At 43.1% G+C, this 15584-nt stretch overlaps 1 protein-coding gene across 2 annotated transcripts in view; it reads right to left on the bottom strand.

Annotated features, from left to right (window-relative positions):
- LOC106600587 (YEATS domain-containing protein 2) overlaps positions 1–15584 on the bottom strand; it is a 75094-nt gene that overhangs the window by 55500 nt on the left and 4010 nt on the right. The window contains exons 4-10 of one of the 2 annotated variants that reach the window (XM_014192065.2): positions 13827–13919; positions 13493–13726; positions 13070–13203; positions 10279–10440; positions 1244–1355; positions 836–880; positions 459–657 (exon numbers count right to left, since the gene is read on the bottom strand). In XM_014192065.2, coding sequence (XP_014047540.2) covers positions 459–657; positions 836–880; positions 1244–1355; positions 10279–10440; positions 13070–13203; positions 13493–13726; positions 13827–13919 — 979 coding nt within the window. The remainder of the gene's footprint in view (positions 1–458; positions 658–835; positions 881–1243; positions 1356–10278; positions 10441–13069; positions 13204–13492; positions 13727–13826; positions 13920–15584) is intronic. The other variant, XM_045714881.1, reaches the window with a different exon arrangement.

The raw sequence follows: 15584 nt of genomic DNA, 5'->3' as shown, positions 1-15584 counted from the left end.
CAATAATTCACTATAGGCCTGCGGAGGGAAGGATTTAAAGAAACAAAAAAGAGAAATTATAGAAAATCATGGCACACTTGGACAGGTCGTGATTCACTGAAAAGGAGAAATTGACATAATTCCAATGGAAACAGTTACAGCTACATGTTCTGCAGTTCAGTGTGTTTGGATCTTCTATGGTGTAGACCAGGGTTTCCCAAACACAGTCCTAGGGTCCCCCCTGGGTGCACGTTTTGGTTTTTGCCCTAGCACTACACAGCTGATTCAAATAACCAACTCATCGTCATACTCTGATTATTTGAATCAGCTGTGTAGTGCTAGGGCAAAAACCAAAACGTGCACCCGGGGGGGAGAGACCTGGTGTAGACTAGAGTTAAAAGTCTCATTCACATCCCTAGCTGATAGAACAGGTGAGTAAAAAGGAGACTTGAATGTATATAACCTCCCATGTATCTCACCTTTCTCTGCGATGGTGGGGTGGTTGTCCTGTGAGAGGGGGAGTGGAGAGCTGCAGCGGCCAGAGAGAGGGCCCGGGGTTTGGGGCAGGAAGGATGGGGACGAGGGGCTGGCTGCACGCTGGTGGTGGTGGGCATGGGAGGAGGAAGAGAGCACATAGTCGTCCCCTAGGGAGTTCCTGTGGAGCTCGACATCCACCACCTGAGAGGAAAGTAAGTTCAAAGTTCACAGTGGTAAAAAAAACAACCCGGTGTATTCAACACAACGAGTCAAGTTTGAGATCAGTGCTGGGGCTATGGTCCCATGAAATGTAAGACATGTGTCTCGCTAGTAGACTTGATAGAGAAGTTTGAACACAGTAAATGAATAACAGACTTACTGTTTCTGCCCCCAGTGTCTGCAGGCCTGTGTAAGTTCTGTCGAGCTATAGGGAGAACGGGAGAGACAGTAGGATTTATTATGCACTTTTATATAGAAGAAGAGAATGACTGAGTAACAAAAAAACATTCAAAACTGTGTAAAAAAAGAAGAAAGAAACCATATCAGTGAATCTCACTTATGAAATCAAAAGGCCTGTGAGGAACCTTTAGAACATTCTCAAGTAGCTAGACTTATACAACTTTAAAGAACCACTACACTTAATTGGCATCCAAGAGTCCTCTTTTGAGGAAGACAGAGAGAGACAGAGAGTGGAAGGCAGAGTGATGCAGAGAGACAGAAGTGCTCCTCTGTGAACGAAACATGCGTTTCCAGTGCAAATAAAGATGTAATGAATCTACAATCGGACCTTGAGGTGATGTATGATGTCTATGCGTTTGTTGCGGGGGTCTTTGAAGTGGATCTGGATGCGGACAGGGAACTCCCCCCAGCCACGACGTGTCAGGTGGAACGGAGGCTCACTAACAACAGACACAATTAGAGTCATGAAAACACACACACTTAGATCAGGGACACACACATTTTGAATACTTTATGACACACACACACAGACACACCATGGTTGAGAATAAACATCATCCATGAAAACAACATCATAACTACCCCTTTAAGTATTAAATACAGCCAGACAGAGAAGGTATCCCATCACCCCCTATACTTTTGAGTCATTGTTCTTTGTAGACATTCTACCCCAAATTCAATGAGCGGGAGGCTTTCTCTCTCATCTCCTCTCTCTTTGAAGCCTGCGGTTCTCATCCTTGTGGCCCAGAGCCTGAGCTGACAGTGTGTCCGCTTGTGTTATTCCCACACTTGAAGACCTTGGATGTGTTAGAATCAGCAAAGAGCTTGAGCTACATCTCTGTGGGGTTCAGTAAGTTTGAATCCTCTGCTCAGTCAGTCAGGATGCATCTATCGGGGTTACTGAAAACCATTGTGTCTCGTCAGCTAAAAACAGCCAGAGGGCTGAGGATTTTTTTTTAAACACTGACTGATACTTTGATTCGGAATGGGGATGTAAAGCAGGATCAACCTGCATGCCGTGACAAGGGCTCTAAGTAATCCGGGGCCTGAACTATTCTGAGGTATTAGATATTAGTTTTCTGAGTGATTACACTGTTTGTAGGTAAAGAGTGTGTCAGCACGGTTAGTCATGACTCATGTGTACTGTTGACTCCATTTCTGACTCATACTGCTCACACAAATCATAGGAATTAAAGTATATGTTTCAGATGCGTCAGGGGGCTCTTTGCAGAAGTTGCCCTTAGGCACAGGTTTAGGATCAGCTTTCCCACCACAAATCCCAAAGGGCAAGCTGGTCTTAGAGCAGTGTCTAGGGGCAACTTGACCTAACGCCTGTTGGCTGGCTGGAAGGTTTATCTGCATTGTCTCATGTCACATGGGGCACTATTACTCCAAGGCATTTCAGTTTGATTACTACGATGGGAGTGTTAAGACATTCCCAGCAGAACAGTTCGGAAGAGTTTGTGCATATACAGTATTATGAAGACATTTTGTGCCGTTTTTGTTTGTTTTGGACTTCGGCAAGGGTTTTTCGACTGTTCGGGCACAAATAAATGTCTTGAGGCAAGCCAAAGTCGGAAGCCGAAGTCGACGCCCCTTTGTCGGTGATTGGTCAACAGTAGGGATTCTTTAGTAAAGTCTTTGTTGTCATTAAACGAGAGACGAGTCGTTTTCATGCACATTTTTTCATTGAGAAATACAGCACCAAACATCTTAGTTAGATGTAAAATCATGGGACTAAGATCTCCAAAGCAAAAACGTCAAAATGAAAAGCAGATTTCTTGAGTTAACGTAGATTCATTCTGACTATTTAGAGGACTATTTGGCTACAGCGTTTCAAAATGGACAAACAGCACTAGTGGCTTTTTCAGTTTTCAAGCTAAAGTTTTTTAGGGGAGTAGCGAGCACACTCGTTTGGTTCGCCTAGCCGAGCTGAAGCTTGCTGACGCCTTTATCAAGGTGTACACACGGTTCTTCTCGGGTCCAAAAAGCTGGACCAGGACCCGAACGGACAACCAGACCTAGAGCCCAGAAATATGATTATCCTTTCTTTTCTGGTTAACAAATAGGTCTTTATATGTTGGCTAGGCCTTCTATAACTACTATTTGTGAAGGTCCAGAGACAAACATTTCCTAGGTTGCAAAGGTCCGGATGGATATCGTCTTTTATCGGCACTGTCGTACAGCGTAGTAACAAACATATTCGTCTACGTCATAGCAAACATGTTTTTATATGAAATGCCATCTGTAAATACGAATAAAATGGTTAAATTATGAGCCTAGTTGGTCTAGCCAAAGATGAAGCCAACAACCTTGCCGCTAGCCATGATTGGCTGAGATAATGGTCTGCAATATAACAAGCTTCTGTCTATTTGAGCTGGTCAGTATGTCTAGGTAATCCTGTCTAACGTGGCTATTGTTTTTAAATGTATCGTGTATTAAAACTTCATAAGCGTTGCTCTCCACTTTCTGGAGGACTGACTTTTGAAAAAAGTGGAATTCGATTATGATAGCTAAGGAGATGGCGAAAACACCAGTCTCCGGATTACATCTTCAAACGGACAACCATGGCATCCGTCAGGAGACGCGTCCAACCATGAATGACGTATACGGTTAAGATAGTATAGCTAGCTAGAGTAAACGTTGGCAAAAAAACTTAATTCAATTGTTGCCAGCAGCACAGTTAGTCACCAAACAGCCTAACCAGCTCTGCTAGGGAGAGTAAAATGGTCAGAGTGGGGTGTTGTCTCATTATGTGTCTGGAAGTAGCTAGCCAATGTTAACCAGTTAGCTTGGGTGCTTGACTGCCGTTGTGAGGTCAGAACATTCGGATCAACCCTACACATCGGCCAGAGCATCCGGTGAGCGCTCTGAACGCGAAAAGCTCTGAATTTACGACGGACAATCTGACAGCACAGTTGCAGTCACCAACACTCTGGATAACATAACAGCATAACCACCTCTGCTAGGGCGAGTAATGTTCAGTGAGCTGTTCTCTCTCACTTAGATGTCTGGAAGTAGCTAGTAAGTTAGCTTGGGTGCTTGACCGCTGTAAGTACATTCGGATCAACCTTTAAAGAGATGGGTGGGGCTAAAGCTTAAGAGGGTGTGAATGATATTGAATGGGTGTAGACAAAGAAGGGCTCTCTACTAGTAGTGCCAAAACATTCAAAGGCCCTTTTCACAAAAGTAAGTTTACAAGTTGATCAACTTTCAAAGAAAAATTACTTTCCCGTTGTTCCTCAACTGCAGTGTATGATACACCATTTTGTAGCTCTGAGTCTCTACCTTTGTCCAATGTAAAAAACACTTTCAAATTTTGCTACATAAGACCAATTTGAGCCAGTCGGTCACATATTTTCTGGAGAACAAAGGAGAGTTTAACAACAACAAAAATAATCTGAATGCACAGAACGTCACTGTGGGCCATGCAATATTCATGTTAAAGTCACTCTGGGCCTAGCCCTGCATTAATGAGAGAAATTACACTTTCGGTCTCCTGCCAATGCTTTGAATCTGCACAAATGGTGCAGGTGTTCATTGGTGAGCCCAGTGCGATATTTGTTTTTAATAAAGTTAATTCACAGTTGTACAGTGGGGGGAAAAAGTATTTGATCCCCTGCTGATTTTGTACATTATCAGTCTATAATTTCAATAGTAACGTTATTTGAACAGTGATAGACAGAATAACAACAACAAAAAATCCAGAAAAACGCATGTCAAAAATGTTATAAAATGATTTGCATTTTAATGAGGGAAATAAGTATTTGACACCTCTGCAAAACATGACTTAGTACAGAAGTCAAATCACAGAAGTCAGACGCTTCTTGTAGTTGGCCACCAGGTTTGCACACATATCAGGAGGGATTTTGTCCCACTCCTCTTTGCAGATCTTCTCCAAGTCATTAAGGTTTCGAGGCTGACGTTTGGCAACTCAAACCTTCAGCTCCCTCCACAGATTTTCAATGGGATTAAGGTCTGGAGACTAGCTAGGCCACTCCAGGACCTTAATGTGCTTCTTCTTGAGCCACTCCTTTGTCGCCTTGGCCGTGTGTTTTGGGTCATTGTCATGCTGGAATACCCATCCACGACCCATTTTCAATGCCCTGGCTGAAGGAAGGAACTTTTCACCCAAGATTTGACGGTACATGGCCCCGTCCATCGTCCCTTTGATGAGGTGAAGTTGTCCTGTCCCCTTAGCAGAAAAACACCCCCAAAGCATAATGTTTCCACCTCAATGTTTGACGGTGGAGATGGTGTTCTTGGGGTCATAGGCAGCATTCCTCCTCCAAACACGGCGAGTTGAGTTGATGTCAAAGAGCTCAATTTTGGTCTCATCTGACCACAACACTTTCACCAGTTGTCCTCTGAGTCATTCAGATGTTAATTGGCAGACTTCAGACGGGCCTGTATATGTATTCTTGAGCACGGGGACCTTGCGGGCACTGCAGGGTTTCAGTCCTTCACGGCGTAGTGTGTTACCAATTGTTATCTTGGTGACTATGGTCCCAGCTGCCTTGAGATCATTGACAAGATCCTCCCGTGTAGTTCTGGGCTGATTCCTCACCGTTCTCATGATCATTGCAACTCCACAAGGTGAGATCTTGCATGGAGCCCCAGGCCGAGGGATACTGACAGTTCTTTTGTGTTTCTTCCATTTGCGAATAATCGCACCAAATGTTGTCACCTTCTCACCAAGCTGCTTGGCGATGGTCTTGTAGTCCATTCCAGCCTTGTGTAGGTCTACAATCTTGTCCCTGACATCCTTGGAGAGCTCTTTGGTCTTGGCCATGGTGGAGAGTTTGGAATCTGATTGATTGATTGCTTCTGTGGACAGGTGTCTTTTTTTACATGTAACAAGCTGCGGTTAGGAGCACTCCCTTTAAGAGTGTGCTCCTAATCTCAGCTCGTTACCTGTATAAAAGACACCTGGGAGCCAGAAATCTTTCTGATTGAGGGGGGTTCAAATACTTATTTCCCCCATTAAAATGCAAATCAATTTATAACATTTCTGACATGCGTTTTTCTGGATTTTTTTGTTGTTATTCTGTCTCTCACTGTTCAAATAAACCTACCATTAAAATTATAGACTGATCTTTTCTTTGTCAGTGGGCAAACGTACAAAATCAGCAGGGGATCAAATACTTTTTTCCCCCACTGTATGTGGTGCCAAACATGGTCAAGATGTATAGTGCCAGTTTCTTGAGAACAGGGACATCAGCTGCAGGCACCATCTTTCCCCAGAAAGTGACAGGGTCACAACCACCAGCCTGCTCCTTTAAAGAGACAATTTCTTGCAGCTCAATCAACTCCATTTGCAGTGACGCATCAGCTACCCATCAGAAAGACCGGTTTTGCTTCTTCTGACAACTTTGTCACATTTGTGACCAAGAAGGGCATCTGGGTGAGCAGCAGCAGTTCTCTTCCAACAATGAAGTCATCAAAGCGAGCCTTGAAGTTATCCATCAGCTTCTGGATGAAATCAACATGGTTGGGAACATCTTTGTCTCCCAGCGTTTGCACCAAAAGATTGGGGAAGTGGACAAGTTCTCCCTTAAAAAGCTCAAATTTATTCTGGAAAGCCCAGACCGCTGTTATCATATCACACTCTGTGTTGTCTCGTCCCTGCAGCTTAACATTCAGTTGATTAAGGTGTGGTGTAATGTCTGTCAAAATGTCTTCTACTCATCTTCCAAAAACTCAGAAACTGAGTGGCCTTGTCAATCTTTTGCTCTGATAAGAAAGCTTTGATTTCCACCTGAATGGCCCAAAGGCGTTCCAAAACCCTGCCTTTGCTGAGCCATCTGACATTGTTGTGCAGAAGTAAGTAATTGAAACTGGCATTGGCCTCTGAGACCACAGACTTCAGATCTATCCCCCTTTTGGTCAGCATCCCTTTGATGGCCTCATCTTTGGGCATACCGCCGTAGCCTTTTTTTCCAGGTTGCCTAAGTCCAAACTGTAAAATAATAATAAAAAATAACCCCAAAAAATGGGATGGAAAAACCCTTCCAGTGTCAACTTATACATCTAAAACAAGATAAAGTATGTAGAAAAGACAATGAACCTATATATTTCTTTTATTGAATCTTTGAGAAATAAAAATCATAAAAATAAAAGCTAGACAGTGAGGGAGAATTGAAAATATCAAAAACAATGAATTTAGAAGTATATACAGTGCATTCGGAAAGTATTCAGACCTCTTGACTTTTTCAACATTTTGTTACGCTACAGCCTTATTCTAAAATGGATGAAATAAAACATTTTCTCGTTAATCTACACGCAATACCCCCAAAATTACAAAAAGAAAACAGGTTTATAGAATTTTTTGCAAATGTATAAAAATAATAACGGGATGAAGGAAAAAAGGAAACCGCACACTGCTCTTGATAGTATCACTGATATTTAATAAGCTTACGCGTCGGCCTAACGGCCTTCGTCAGAGCTTTTGTGAATTTTCTGAAAACAGCACCTCTATGTAGACCTAGCCCCACCCACATCCGTTCCACGTATGGAAAGGAGTTGGAGGCAAAGGAAAAATAAATAAGTGCTACCAAACATAACAATATGCATTTCACAAATATTACAAAATTGTATAGATAAGACGCATTGAAAATAATAACGGAAATACCTTATTAGCGTAAGTATTCAGACCCTTTGCAATGAGACTCGAAATTGAGCTCAGGTGCATCCTGTTTCCATTGATCATCCTTGAGATGTTTGCACAACTTGATTGGAGTCCACCTGTGATAAAATCAATTGATTGGACATGATTTGGAAAGGTGCACACACCTGTCTATATAAGGTCCAACAGTTGAACGTGCAAGTCAGAGCAAAAACCTAGCCATGAGGTTGAAGGAATTGTCCGTAGAGCATCCGAGACAGGATTGTGTCGAGGTCCCCAAGAACACAGTGGCCTCATTCATTCTTAAATGGAAAAAGTGTGTAACCACCAAGACTCTTCCTAGAGCTGGCCGCATGGCCAAACTGAGCAATCGGGGGAGAAGAGTCTTGGTCAGGGAGGTGACCCTGACCAAGCTCCAGAGTTCCTCTGTGGAGAATGGAGAACCTTCCAGACAACCATCTCTGCAGCACTCCACCAATCAGGCCTTTATGCTAGAGTGGCCAGAAAGAAGCCACTCCTCAGTAAAAGGCACGACAGCCCGTTTGGAGATTGCCAATAGCCACCTAAAGGATTCTCAGACCATGAGAATTAAGAATCTCTGGTCTGATGAAACTCTTTGGCCTGAATGCCAAGCATCACATCTGGAGGAAACCTGGCACCATCCCTACGGTGAAGCATGGTGGTGGCAGCATCATGCTGTGGGGATGTTTTTCAGCGGCAGGGACTGGAAAACTAGTCAGGATCGAGGGAAAGATGAAATGAGCAAAGTACAGAGAGATCCATTTGGGGCGGCAGGGTAGCCTAGTGGTTAGAGCGTTGGACTAGTAACCGAAAGGTTGCAAGTTCAAATCCCTGTAGCTGACAAGGTACAAATCTGTCATTCTGCCCCTGAACAGGCAGTTAACCCACTGTTCCTAGGCCGTCATTGAAAATAAGAAATTGTTCTTAACTGACTTGCCTTGTTAAATAAAGGTAAAAAAAAAAAAAATCCATGATGAAAACCTGCTCCAGAGCACTCAGGACCTCAGAATGGGGCAAAGGTTCACCTTCAAACAGCACAACAACCCTAAGCACACAACCAAAATAACGCAGGAGTGGCTTCGGGACAAGTCTCTGAATGTACTTGAGTGGCCCAGCCAGAGCCCGGACTTGAACCCGATCAAACATCTCTGGAGAGATCTGAAAATAGCTGTGCAGCGACGCTCCCCATCCAACCTGACAGAGCTTGAGAAGATCTGCAGAGAAGAATGGGAGAAATTCCCCAAATAGAGGTGTGTCAAGCTTCTAGTGTCATACCCAAGAAGACTCAAGGCTGTAATCGCTACCAAAGGTTCTTCAACAAAGTACTGAGTAAAGGGTCTGAATCTTTATGTAAAAGCAAAAAAAAATAAAAAATTTAATCAAGTTACAAAGTGTGGAAAAAGTCAAGGAGTCAGAATACTTTCCGAAAGCACTATATTTTGTTATTATGTTTGAGTAAAAGAACACAGGATTATCCATAGCAAAATGCATAGAATTGGCGGAAATTAGCTTTAAAACAGCATGTTCTCTCAGCTCCATGGCAGAATATGTAGAACTGCATGAAACTTCCATTAAAACTGTAACGTTTTCTCTCACCTGCATGGCAAAATAGGTAGAATTGCAAGAAATTAGCTTTAAACTGCAAAGATTTCTCACAGCTCCATGGAGAAATTAGAGAAAATGTTCTCTAAACTTCAGCCTCGCTGACCACGACCCCTGCCAAGCCCACCACCTTAGCCCCTTTTTAATACAGAAAAAACCCTGGTCTAACAGTAGATAGGCCAACATCTGCACTAGCTATGCCTACATCGTTGTCTGGCCAAACAGAAGTTGTTCAGAAAACTTTTGTTGACCTATAAAATGAAAATGGTGTAAATACGGCCAAAACTACATCGTACCTCAGGGTAGGGCAAATGGCTCCCCTAATTAATAATAAATAAAAGGAACTAATTTGGGGTCTCAACTTACTGTTGAAAGGTATAACATTAGAATACACAAGGTGTAATTTTGAAATTTGGCTGTGCATCAGCAGTTACTGACAGTCACTCAATTAGCCCATGTCAGCTAACCTTTCTTTAGATTGCTAAATTAGTCTAGCCAGCTATCTAAACTAGTAATCATGGTCAAATGACCAACCGAGCATGCAGGGCACATTTTGTTAGTCACTCTCATTCAGATATCATATTAACATGGCATGTATCAGGGAAGCATGTGTAGAATTGCAGGAAATGTGTTATAAAATTACTAAATCTTCTCTCCGCACCATGGAAAAATGTGTAGAATTGCTGCAAATTTGCTTTAAAACTGCAGAATATTCTCTACACCCCATGGCAAAATGTGCATAATTGCAGGAAATTAACTCACTCCGCTGACAGGGGGGGGGCTAAAATATTTGGCCCGCAAGGTGGAGGGGGGCCCCCAAAATGTTTTTGCTTTGGGGCCGGCTCTGACTGCATGTGTGGGTATGGAGGTGGGTACACAGACCCACATGCCACTGCTGCCCCTCATGATGAGTTCAGATTTTTTTGTTGCCCCCACCCCATCAAAGTTACCCATCCCTGTCGTAGCGCATCAGATCAAAACATGTTGCACAGAGAGTCTCAATCTGTTTGCTGTTGCATGAGGCCTGAATTTAAAAACAACACCCCAGTGATCTATTCAATAACAAGACGAGCACTACCTCCAAAGTACAGACACGTGCGCACAGACAAACATACCTGACTTCCACCAGGTCATTGGGCTTGTAGCTGGGGTGCAGGAAAAACCAGACTTTCTTGACAAAGTGATCGATGCTGGGCTCTCTTCTGGAGCCTCTGACGTACACCATCCACTTATGGGTTGACTGGTCATTCTCCTCCCGCTTATCAGGAGGGATATACCTGGGAGACAGGAGGGAGATAATATATTTCAGCCATTTAGCAGCCGTTTTTAGGTAGGAATATGTGGCCCCAGGACCCTGGCATTACTAGTGCCACACTCTTACTAACTGAGCCACATACTGTAGGACCACCAAAGATATCAAGAAAAAGCAAGGAAGGTAGGGAGAAGGGGAAGAAGAAGGAAAGATAAGTTGGGGGACGGGGAGAAAGAGCGAGAGAAAGAGAGAAAAGTAGAGAATAAAAAACAATGAGAAAACACAGAGGTATGCAGGAAGGCCAGTTTTATTGCTTCTTTAATCAGAACAACAGTTTTCAGCTGTGCTAACATAATTGCAGAAGGGTTTTCTAATTAGCCTTTTAAAAATGATAAACTTGGATTAGCTAACACCACGTGCAATTGGAAAACAGGAGTGATGGTTCCTGATAATGGGCCTCTGTACGCCTATGTAGATATTCCATAAAAGAAATCTGCCGTTTCCAGCTACAATAGTCATTTACAACATTAACAATGTCTACACTGTATTTCTGATCAATTTGATGTTATTTTAATTGACAAGAAATGTGCTTTTCTTTAAAAAACAAGGACATTTCTAAGTGACCCCAAACTTCTAAACAGTAGCTAACATTTGAAATACATTTCATAGAGTAAAGTAAGATGCTAGTACATGATGAAGCTTTTACAGATATGGAGTCTAGCTACTTTGTTAAATCAAGGGACATAAGTAACAATTACTGTTTCATGTCACCGTTATGACACACGTCATAGCCTACTTGTTGTGTTCTAGTAGAGTGTCTCCCTCTAACCGCTAAACACAGGCTTGTGATCCAGGGAGAAAACATGTCAGTGATCAGGAGTTCTGTATAGTGTAGTTCTGACTGGGCTTGCATGACAGGCACCCAGTTACCCAACTGCTCACTGTGGTGGGAGGTCACAAAAACAAGGTGTGCTGACTGCCTACTGAGAAACTCAACTGCAGGGATGCAAACTGGTGAGGGCCCAAAAAGGTGACACTATTTTCCTGCATGGACACACGTGAAAAATCTGTAAACTGCACGAAAATGTGCCTATTTTCAGAGTGGGGTTGTGACAATACCAACATTTTACAAACAATGTGATACCAGGCCAAGCAAGTAGTATCGTGATACCACAGGGTTTGCCCCTGTCCCTCACACTTTTTACTTTACAATTTACTGCATTTTACTGTATAAAATGCTTATATCCAAAGGCCTACCTGTGATTGGGCAGGAGAAATATAAATGCATAATGAGCTGCATTTCATTGTGGCAGTAAGGAGAAAACACACTAGGCCTATATGAAACCATCGTTAGCCTACTCTTCAGACAACTCACACACACACACACATCCTCTTCCTCTCTCTCTCTCACACACACACACCACTCTCATTCCCTCTCCCACACAATGCTCCCAAATGTTAAGCACCAAACAGAATTTAAGGAACAACAGAAAAATATTGTAAAAAAATGTAGCTTATAATTACATTGACAAGGCATATGCATCCTACCTTTGAAGCATCTCCTTGAGTTGGCTATTTATCCCTTTTCAGTTTTTCTTGTGCCATTCAAATTTGTGCATAGCCAATTAGTACCATGTTGTTAGCTAGCTAGCCAGGTAACATGACTAAACAAGGTTGTTTGCTATCAAACCAAAAACGTGCGACCCTCAAGTAGTTTAAAACGGCCAGCGACAGGGTTTATAAAAGTATATAAAATGTGCGCCAATTCGCGGTAGAAAGGGGAGAAGGTAACTCCGGTGGTTTGGGTTAGAAACTTGCGGTTTTCAGTGATGTAAAGGTGCAATCATGGCTGTCACTGTGCTCCGTTTTTTCTCTACGGCAGTAGCATTCTGCCTAGTCCGACTGGCCTGCTTGTTCTTACAGGCTAAATTAAAAGATACGTATTCACCTCCCTCGCGCTGCGAGCCGCTCCAATAATAAAACAGATATAACAACAGAAAACGCATTGCTGTCTGTACACGGCGGCGTGCCATCACGGCTAAATAACATTTCAAAACTGATGGAGATGCGCAGAAAGAACGGACGGAGAGAAGCAGCTAAGTAGGCTAATGGCTGGTTAGGGGATGTGGGATGGCTGCTCACAGCTATTTCACGTGATATTGGATGAAACTCTCATTATGATATGAAATATCTGACATCACGCTCTACACTGGTATTTGTAGAACGCGTAGGGATGCATTCTGTGCTCAGTCATAAATGTCGATATCAGAATGATACACCATTATATTTAGGGATCACACTGGAGAAGATCTGTTCACGTCTCTCTCTGATTGGTCAATGGGCGATACAGTCTTGGGTCTGCGCACTTTTTTACGGATCTACACGATTCATGTGGTTGACCTACTTAGACATCCAAACGGCAAATATTGCCTAAAAGTTATGAGTTTGCATCCCTGCAACTGTATAACAAGGGCTTGCAACACACTGCTGTTGTTCATATCTTCCTGTATCTGTCACAAAGGACTAGAAACATTGTGAAATGATTTAGAAAGTTCACTATGTCAAAAAAAAGAATGGGACCACTGCCTTGAAAAGCACTCAGATTCTACTGAGTAAAAAAACTGAAAAACTCATTGATAATGTCATTCACGTACTTGGAGACATTTCCCACCACGATGGTCTTCTTTATGTAGAGCCTGGAAGCCTCATCTCCTGTAGTGTGGTAGGTCACCCTCTGCTCCCCCCCGTCTGACGACAGGACACCTGACGACGGGATGCCAAACGTGTCCTACAACAAAGAAGACAGTCATAGTATTAATGTTAGAGGGTGTATCAGAAGCCTTTTACCGCTGCAGTAATAATCATGAGGGTCATCGTATGGTTGCCTTCCCAAGGGTGCGTCTCAATAATCTACAGTGCCTCCCTCTCTTCAGCTCCTTTGCCTCATCTGCATAGGTCTGAAAATACAGAATGGGTGAAAGCAATTTGCTTATACCTGACCAGGTTTTTCAGATCAGTACAGATGAAGGAAAGGAGACGGGGAGAGGAAGCCACTTAAGACTCTAGAGTCCACTCACCTTCCCTGTGTTGCGGCCCGGCCTGCGCTCCTGCCTGCCCCTGTCCTCTCTCCAGGCCCCCTCCCCGTCCCTATCCGGCCCCTCACCCTGCTGGGACAGGGATTCAGACTCCGAGGGCCCCAGGGAGTGGGCGTCCGAGCCCTGGTTGAGAGGGGAGGAGGAGCGGGAGGGTGACTCCAGGAAACGCTTGATGGCCGGGTGGTTCAGCACCGCCGGGTCGCTCTTGGATGCCTGCTGGTAAACGTAGGAAAGGAGAGTGGATTAAGTTGTAGGATTTATAGTTGTTGAATACAAAGTGGGTACAAATAAGAAATTAGACTTAAAACAACCTTACCTCTTGGAGCTTGGGTACACCAGCGTTGGCATAATAATTGGCCACGATACAGGCTCTGAGCTTGTCCATCATTCGCCTGGCCTCATTCAGACGCTGTAACGGAGAAAAGAACAGCAACACTGAAACGTTCTCCTGCAGTATAAACGTGTAATTAACCTTTCTCCTACAGTTTAAGCATGTAAGTAGCCAAGCGGCTAAGGGGTTGGACCTGTAGCCGAAAGGTGGCCGGTTTGATTCCCAGGTCAGGCCTTGGAAAAAGGGTGGAATTGATCTGGCAAATGGATGGCTGCTGGGTTCACATCCTCAAGACATTCCCCTATCGTTGGGCCCTTGAGCAAGGCCCTTAACCGCACAACATGCACTCCATCTAGGGGTGCTGGACTGCAGCTTGACCATGCGCTCGTCTCAACTGTATGTGTGATGTGTGCTGTCTGAGGGTGTTAAGAACGGAGATTACACATTTCCATTGTTCTCTGTAACATATGGACAATAAAGTAGTATTGTATTAGAGCTGGGAGATATGGACAAAAATTCATATTGCAATAAATGTAACTATTTTGCTCGATACCAATAAATACAACATACCATTTTTTTTTATTATGGTCTAGACAATTTTTTTCCAGTGCCAAGTAAGACAACTGAGATGGTAGCCTATGACTCAAAAGGTAAGCTATTCCATCTAACATATCCAGGAAAAACAAGATTGATATTTTGATGTGCAACCTGTCTAAATAGGATCCAAAATGATCCAATTTATTTCTGGCTCTGCGGAGATGAATTTACCGACATCTTTGTGCATATTGGCCTAGGCTATACCTATTATTCACCACCTGAGGAAGTGGGAACTCTTTAGATAGGTTGATTACTCTAAATATGATGTTGTTGCTAGATAGCCATGTAGGCTAATTGATTCATCTATAAATAAATACAATGTCTGACAAAAACTTTCAAGCACTAGGCCTAGGCTAATTGATGTAGGCCTATTACTGACAAATGGCGTGCTCTGCTCAGCTACGCTCCGCGGGCATATCAAAACCATGCTACATAGCCTACTCAGGTAGTAAAGTGGTACCATGTAGGGTTGGCCGATATTACAATAACACTGTAATGTGACTGACGATGGTTTAGCCTAAATTTTGAACTTACAGCATTGCAAGCGGTACCGATGAACCGAGTCTGGAACCAACGGGACCCTGAAAAGCTTGTACCCCAAGCCATAAGACTACTAAATAGCTAACCAAATAGCTACCTGGACTATCTGCATTGACCCTTTATGCACTAACTATTTTGACTCATCACATACGCTGCTGCTACTGTTTATTATCTATCCTGTTGCCTAGTCACTTTACCCCTACCTATATGTACATATCTACCTCAATTACCTTGGAGCCTTTACACATCAACTCGGTACTGGTGCCCCGTCCACAATAATACTCATTGTGTATTATTTTCTATATTTCTCTCTGCATTGTTGAGAATGGCCCGTAAGTAAGCATTCCACTGTTTGTAAACAACAGATAGACTAAGAAGAATTTGATTTGAACTTGACTGAGTCTCGCAGTGCACAGCAGGGCCGCATACAAGTGACATTGTGAGTAATTTGCCAATTCCTATTTGCTGTAGCCTATTTCAATAAATGTGCTATATAGATTTGCAAAAAAATAATTAAAAAACAGTTTTCTCTGTCATTATGGGGTATTGTGTGTAGACTGATAAGGAAAATAATTTATTTAATCCATTTTAGAATAAGGCTGTAAC

Source organism: Salmo salar, chromosome ssa03 (assembly GCF_905237065.1).
Source record: "Salmo salar chromosome ssa03, Ssal_v3.1, whole genome shotgun sequence".
Classification (NCBI taxonomy): Eukaryota; Metazoa; Chordata; class Actinopteri; order Salmoniformes; family Salmonidae; genus Salmo; species Salmo salar.
The sequence above is the reverse complement of the archived record's forward strand: the minus strand, read 5'-3'. Positions and strand labels throughout refer to the sequence as shown.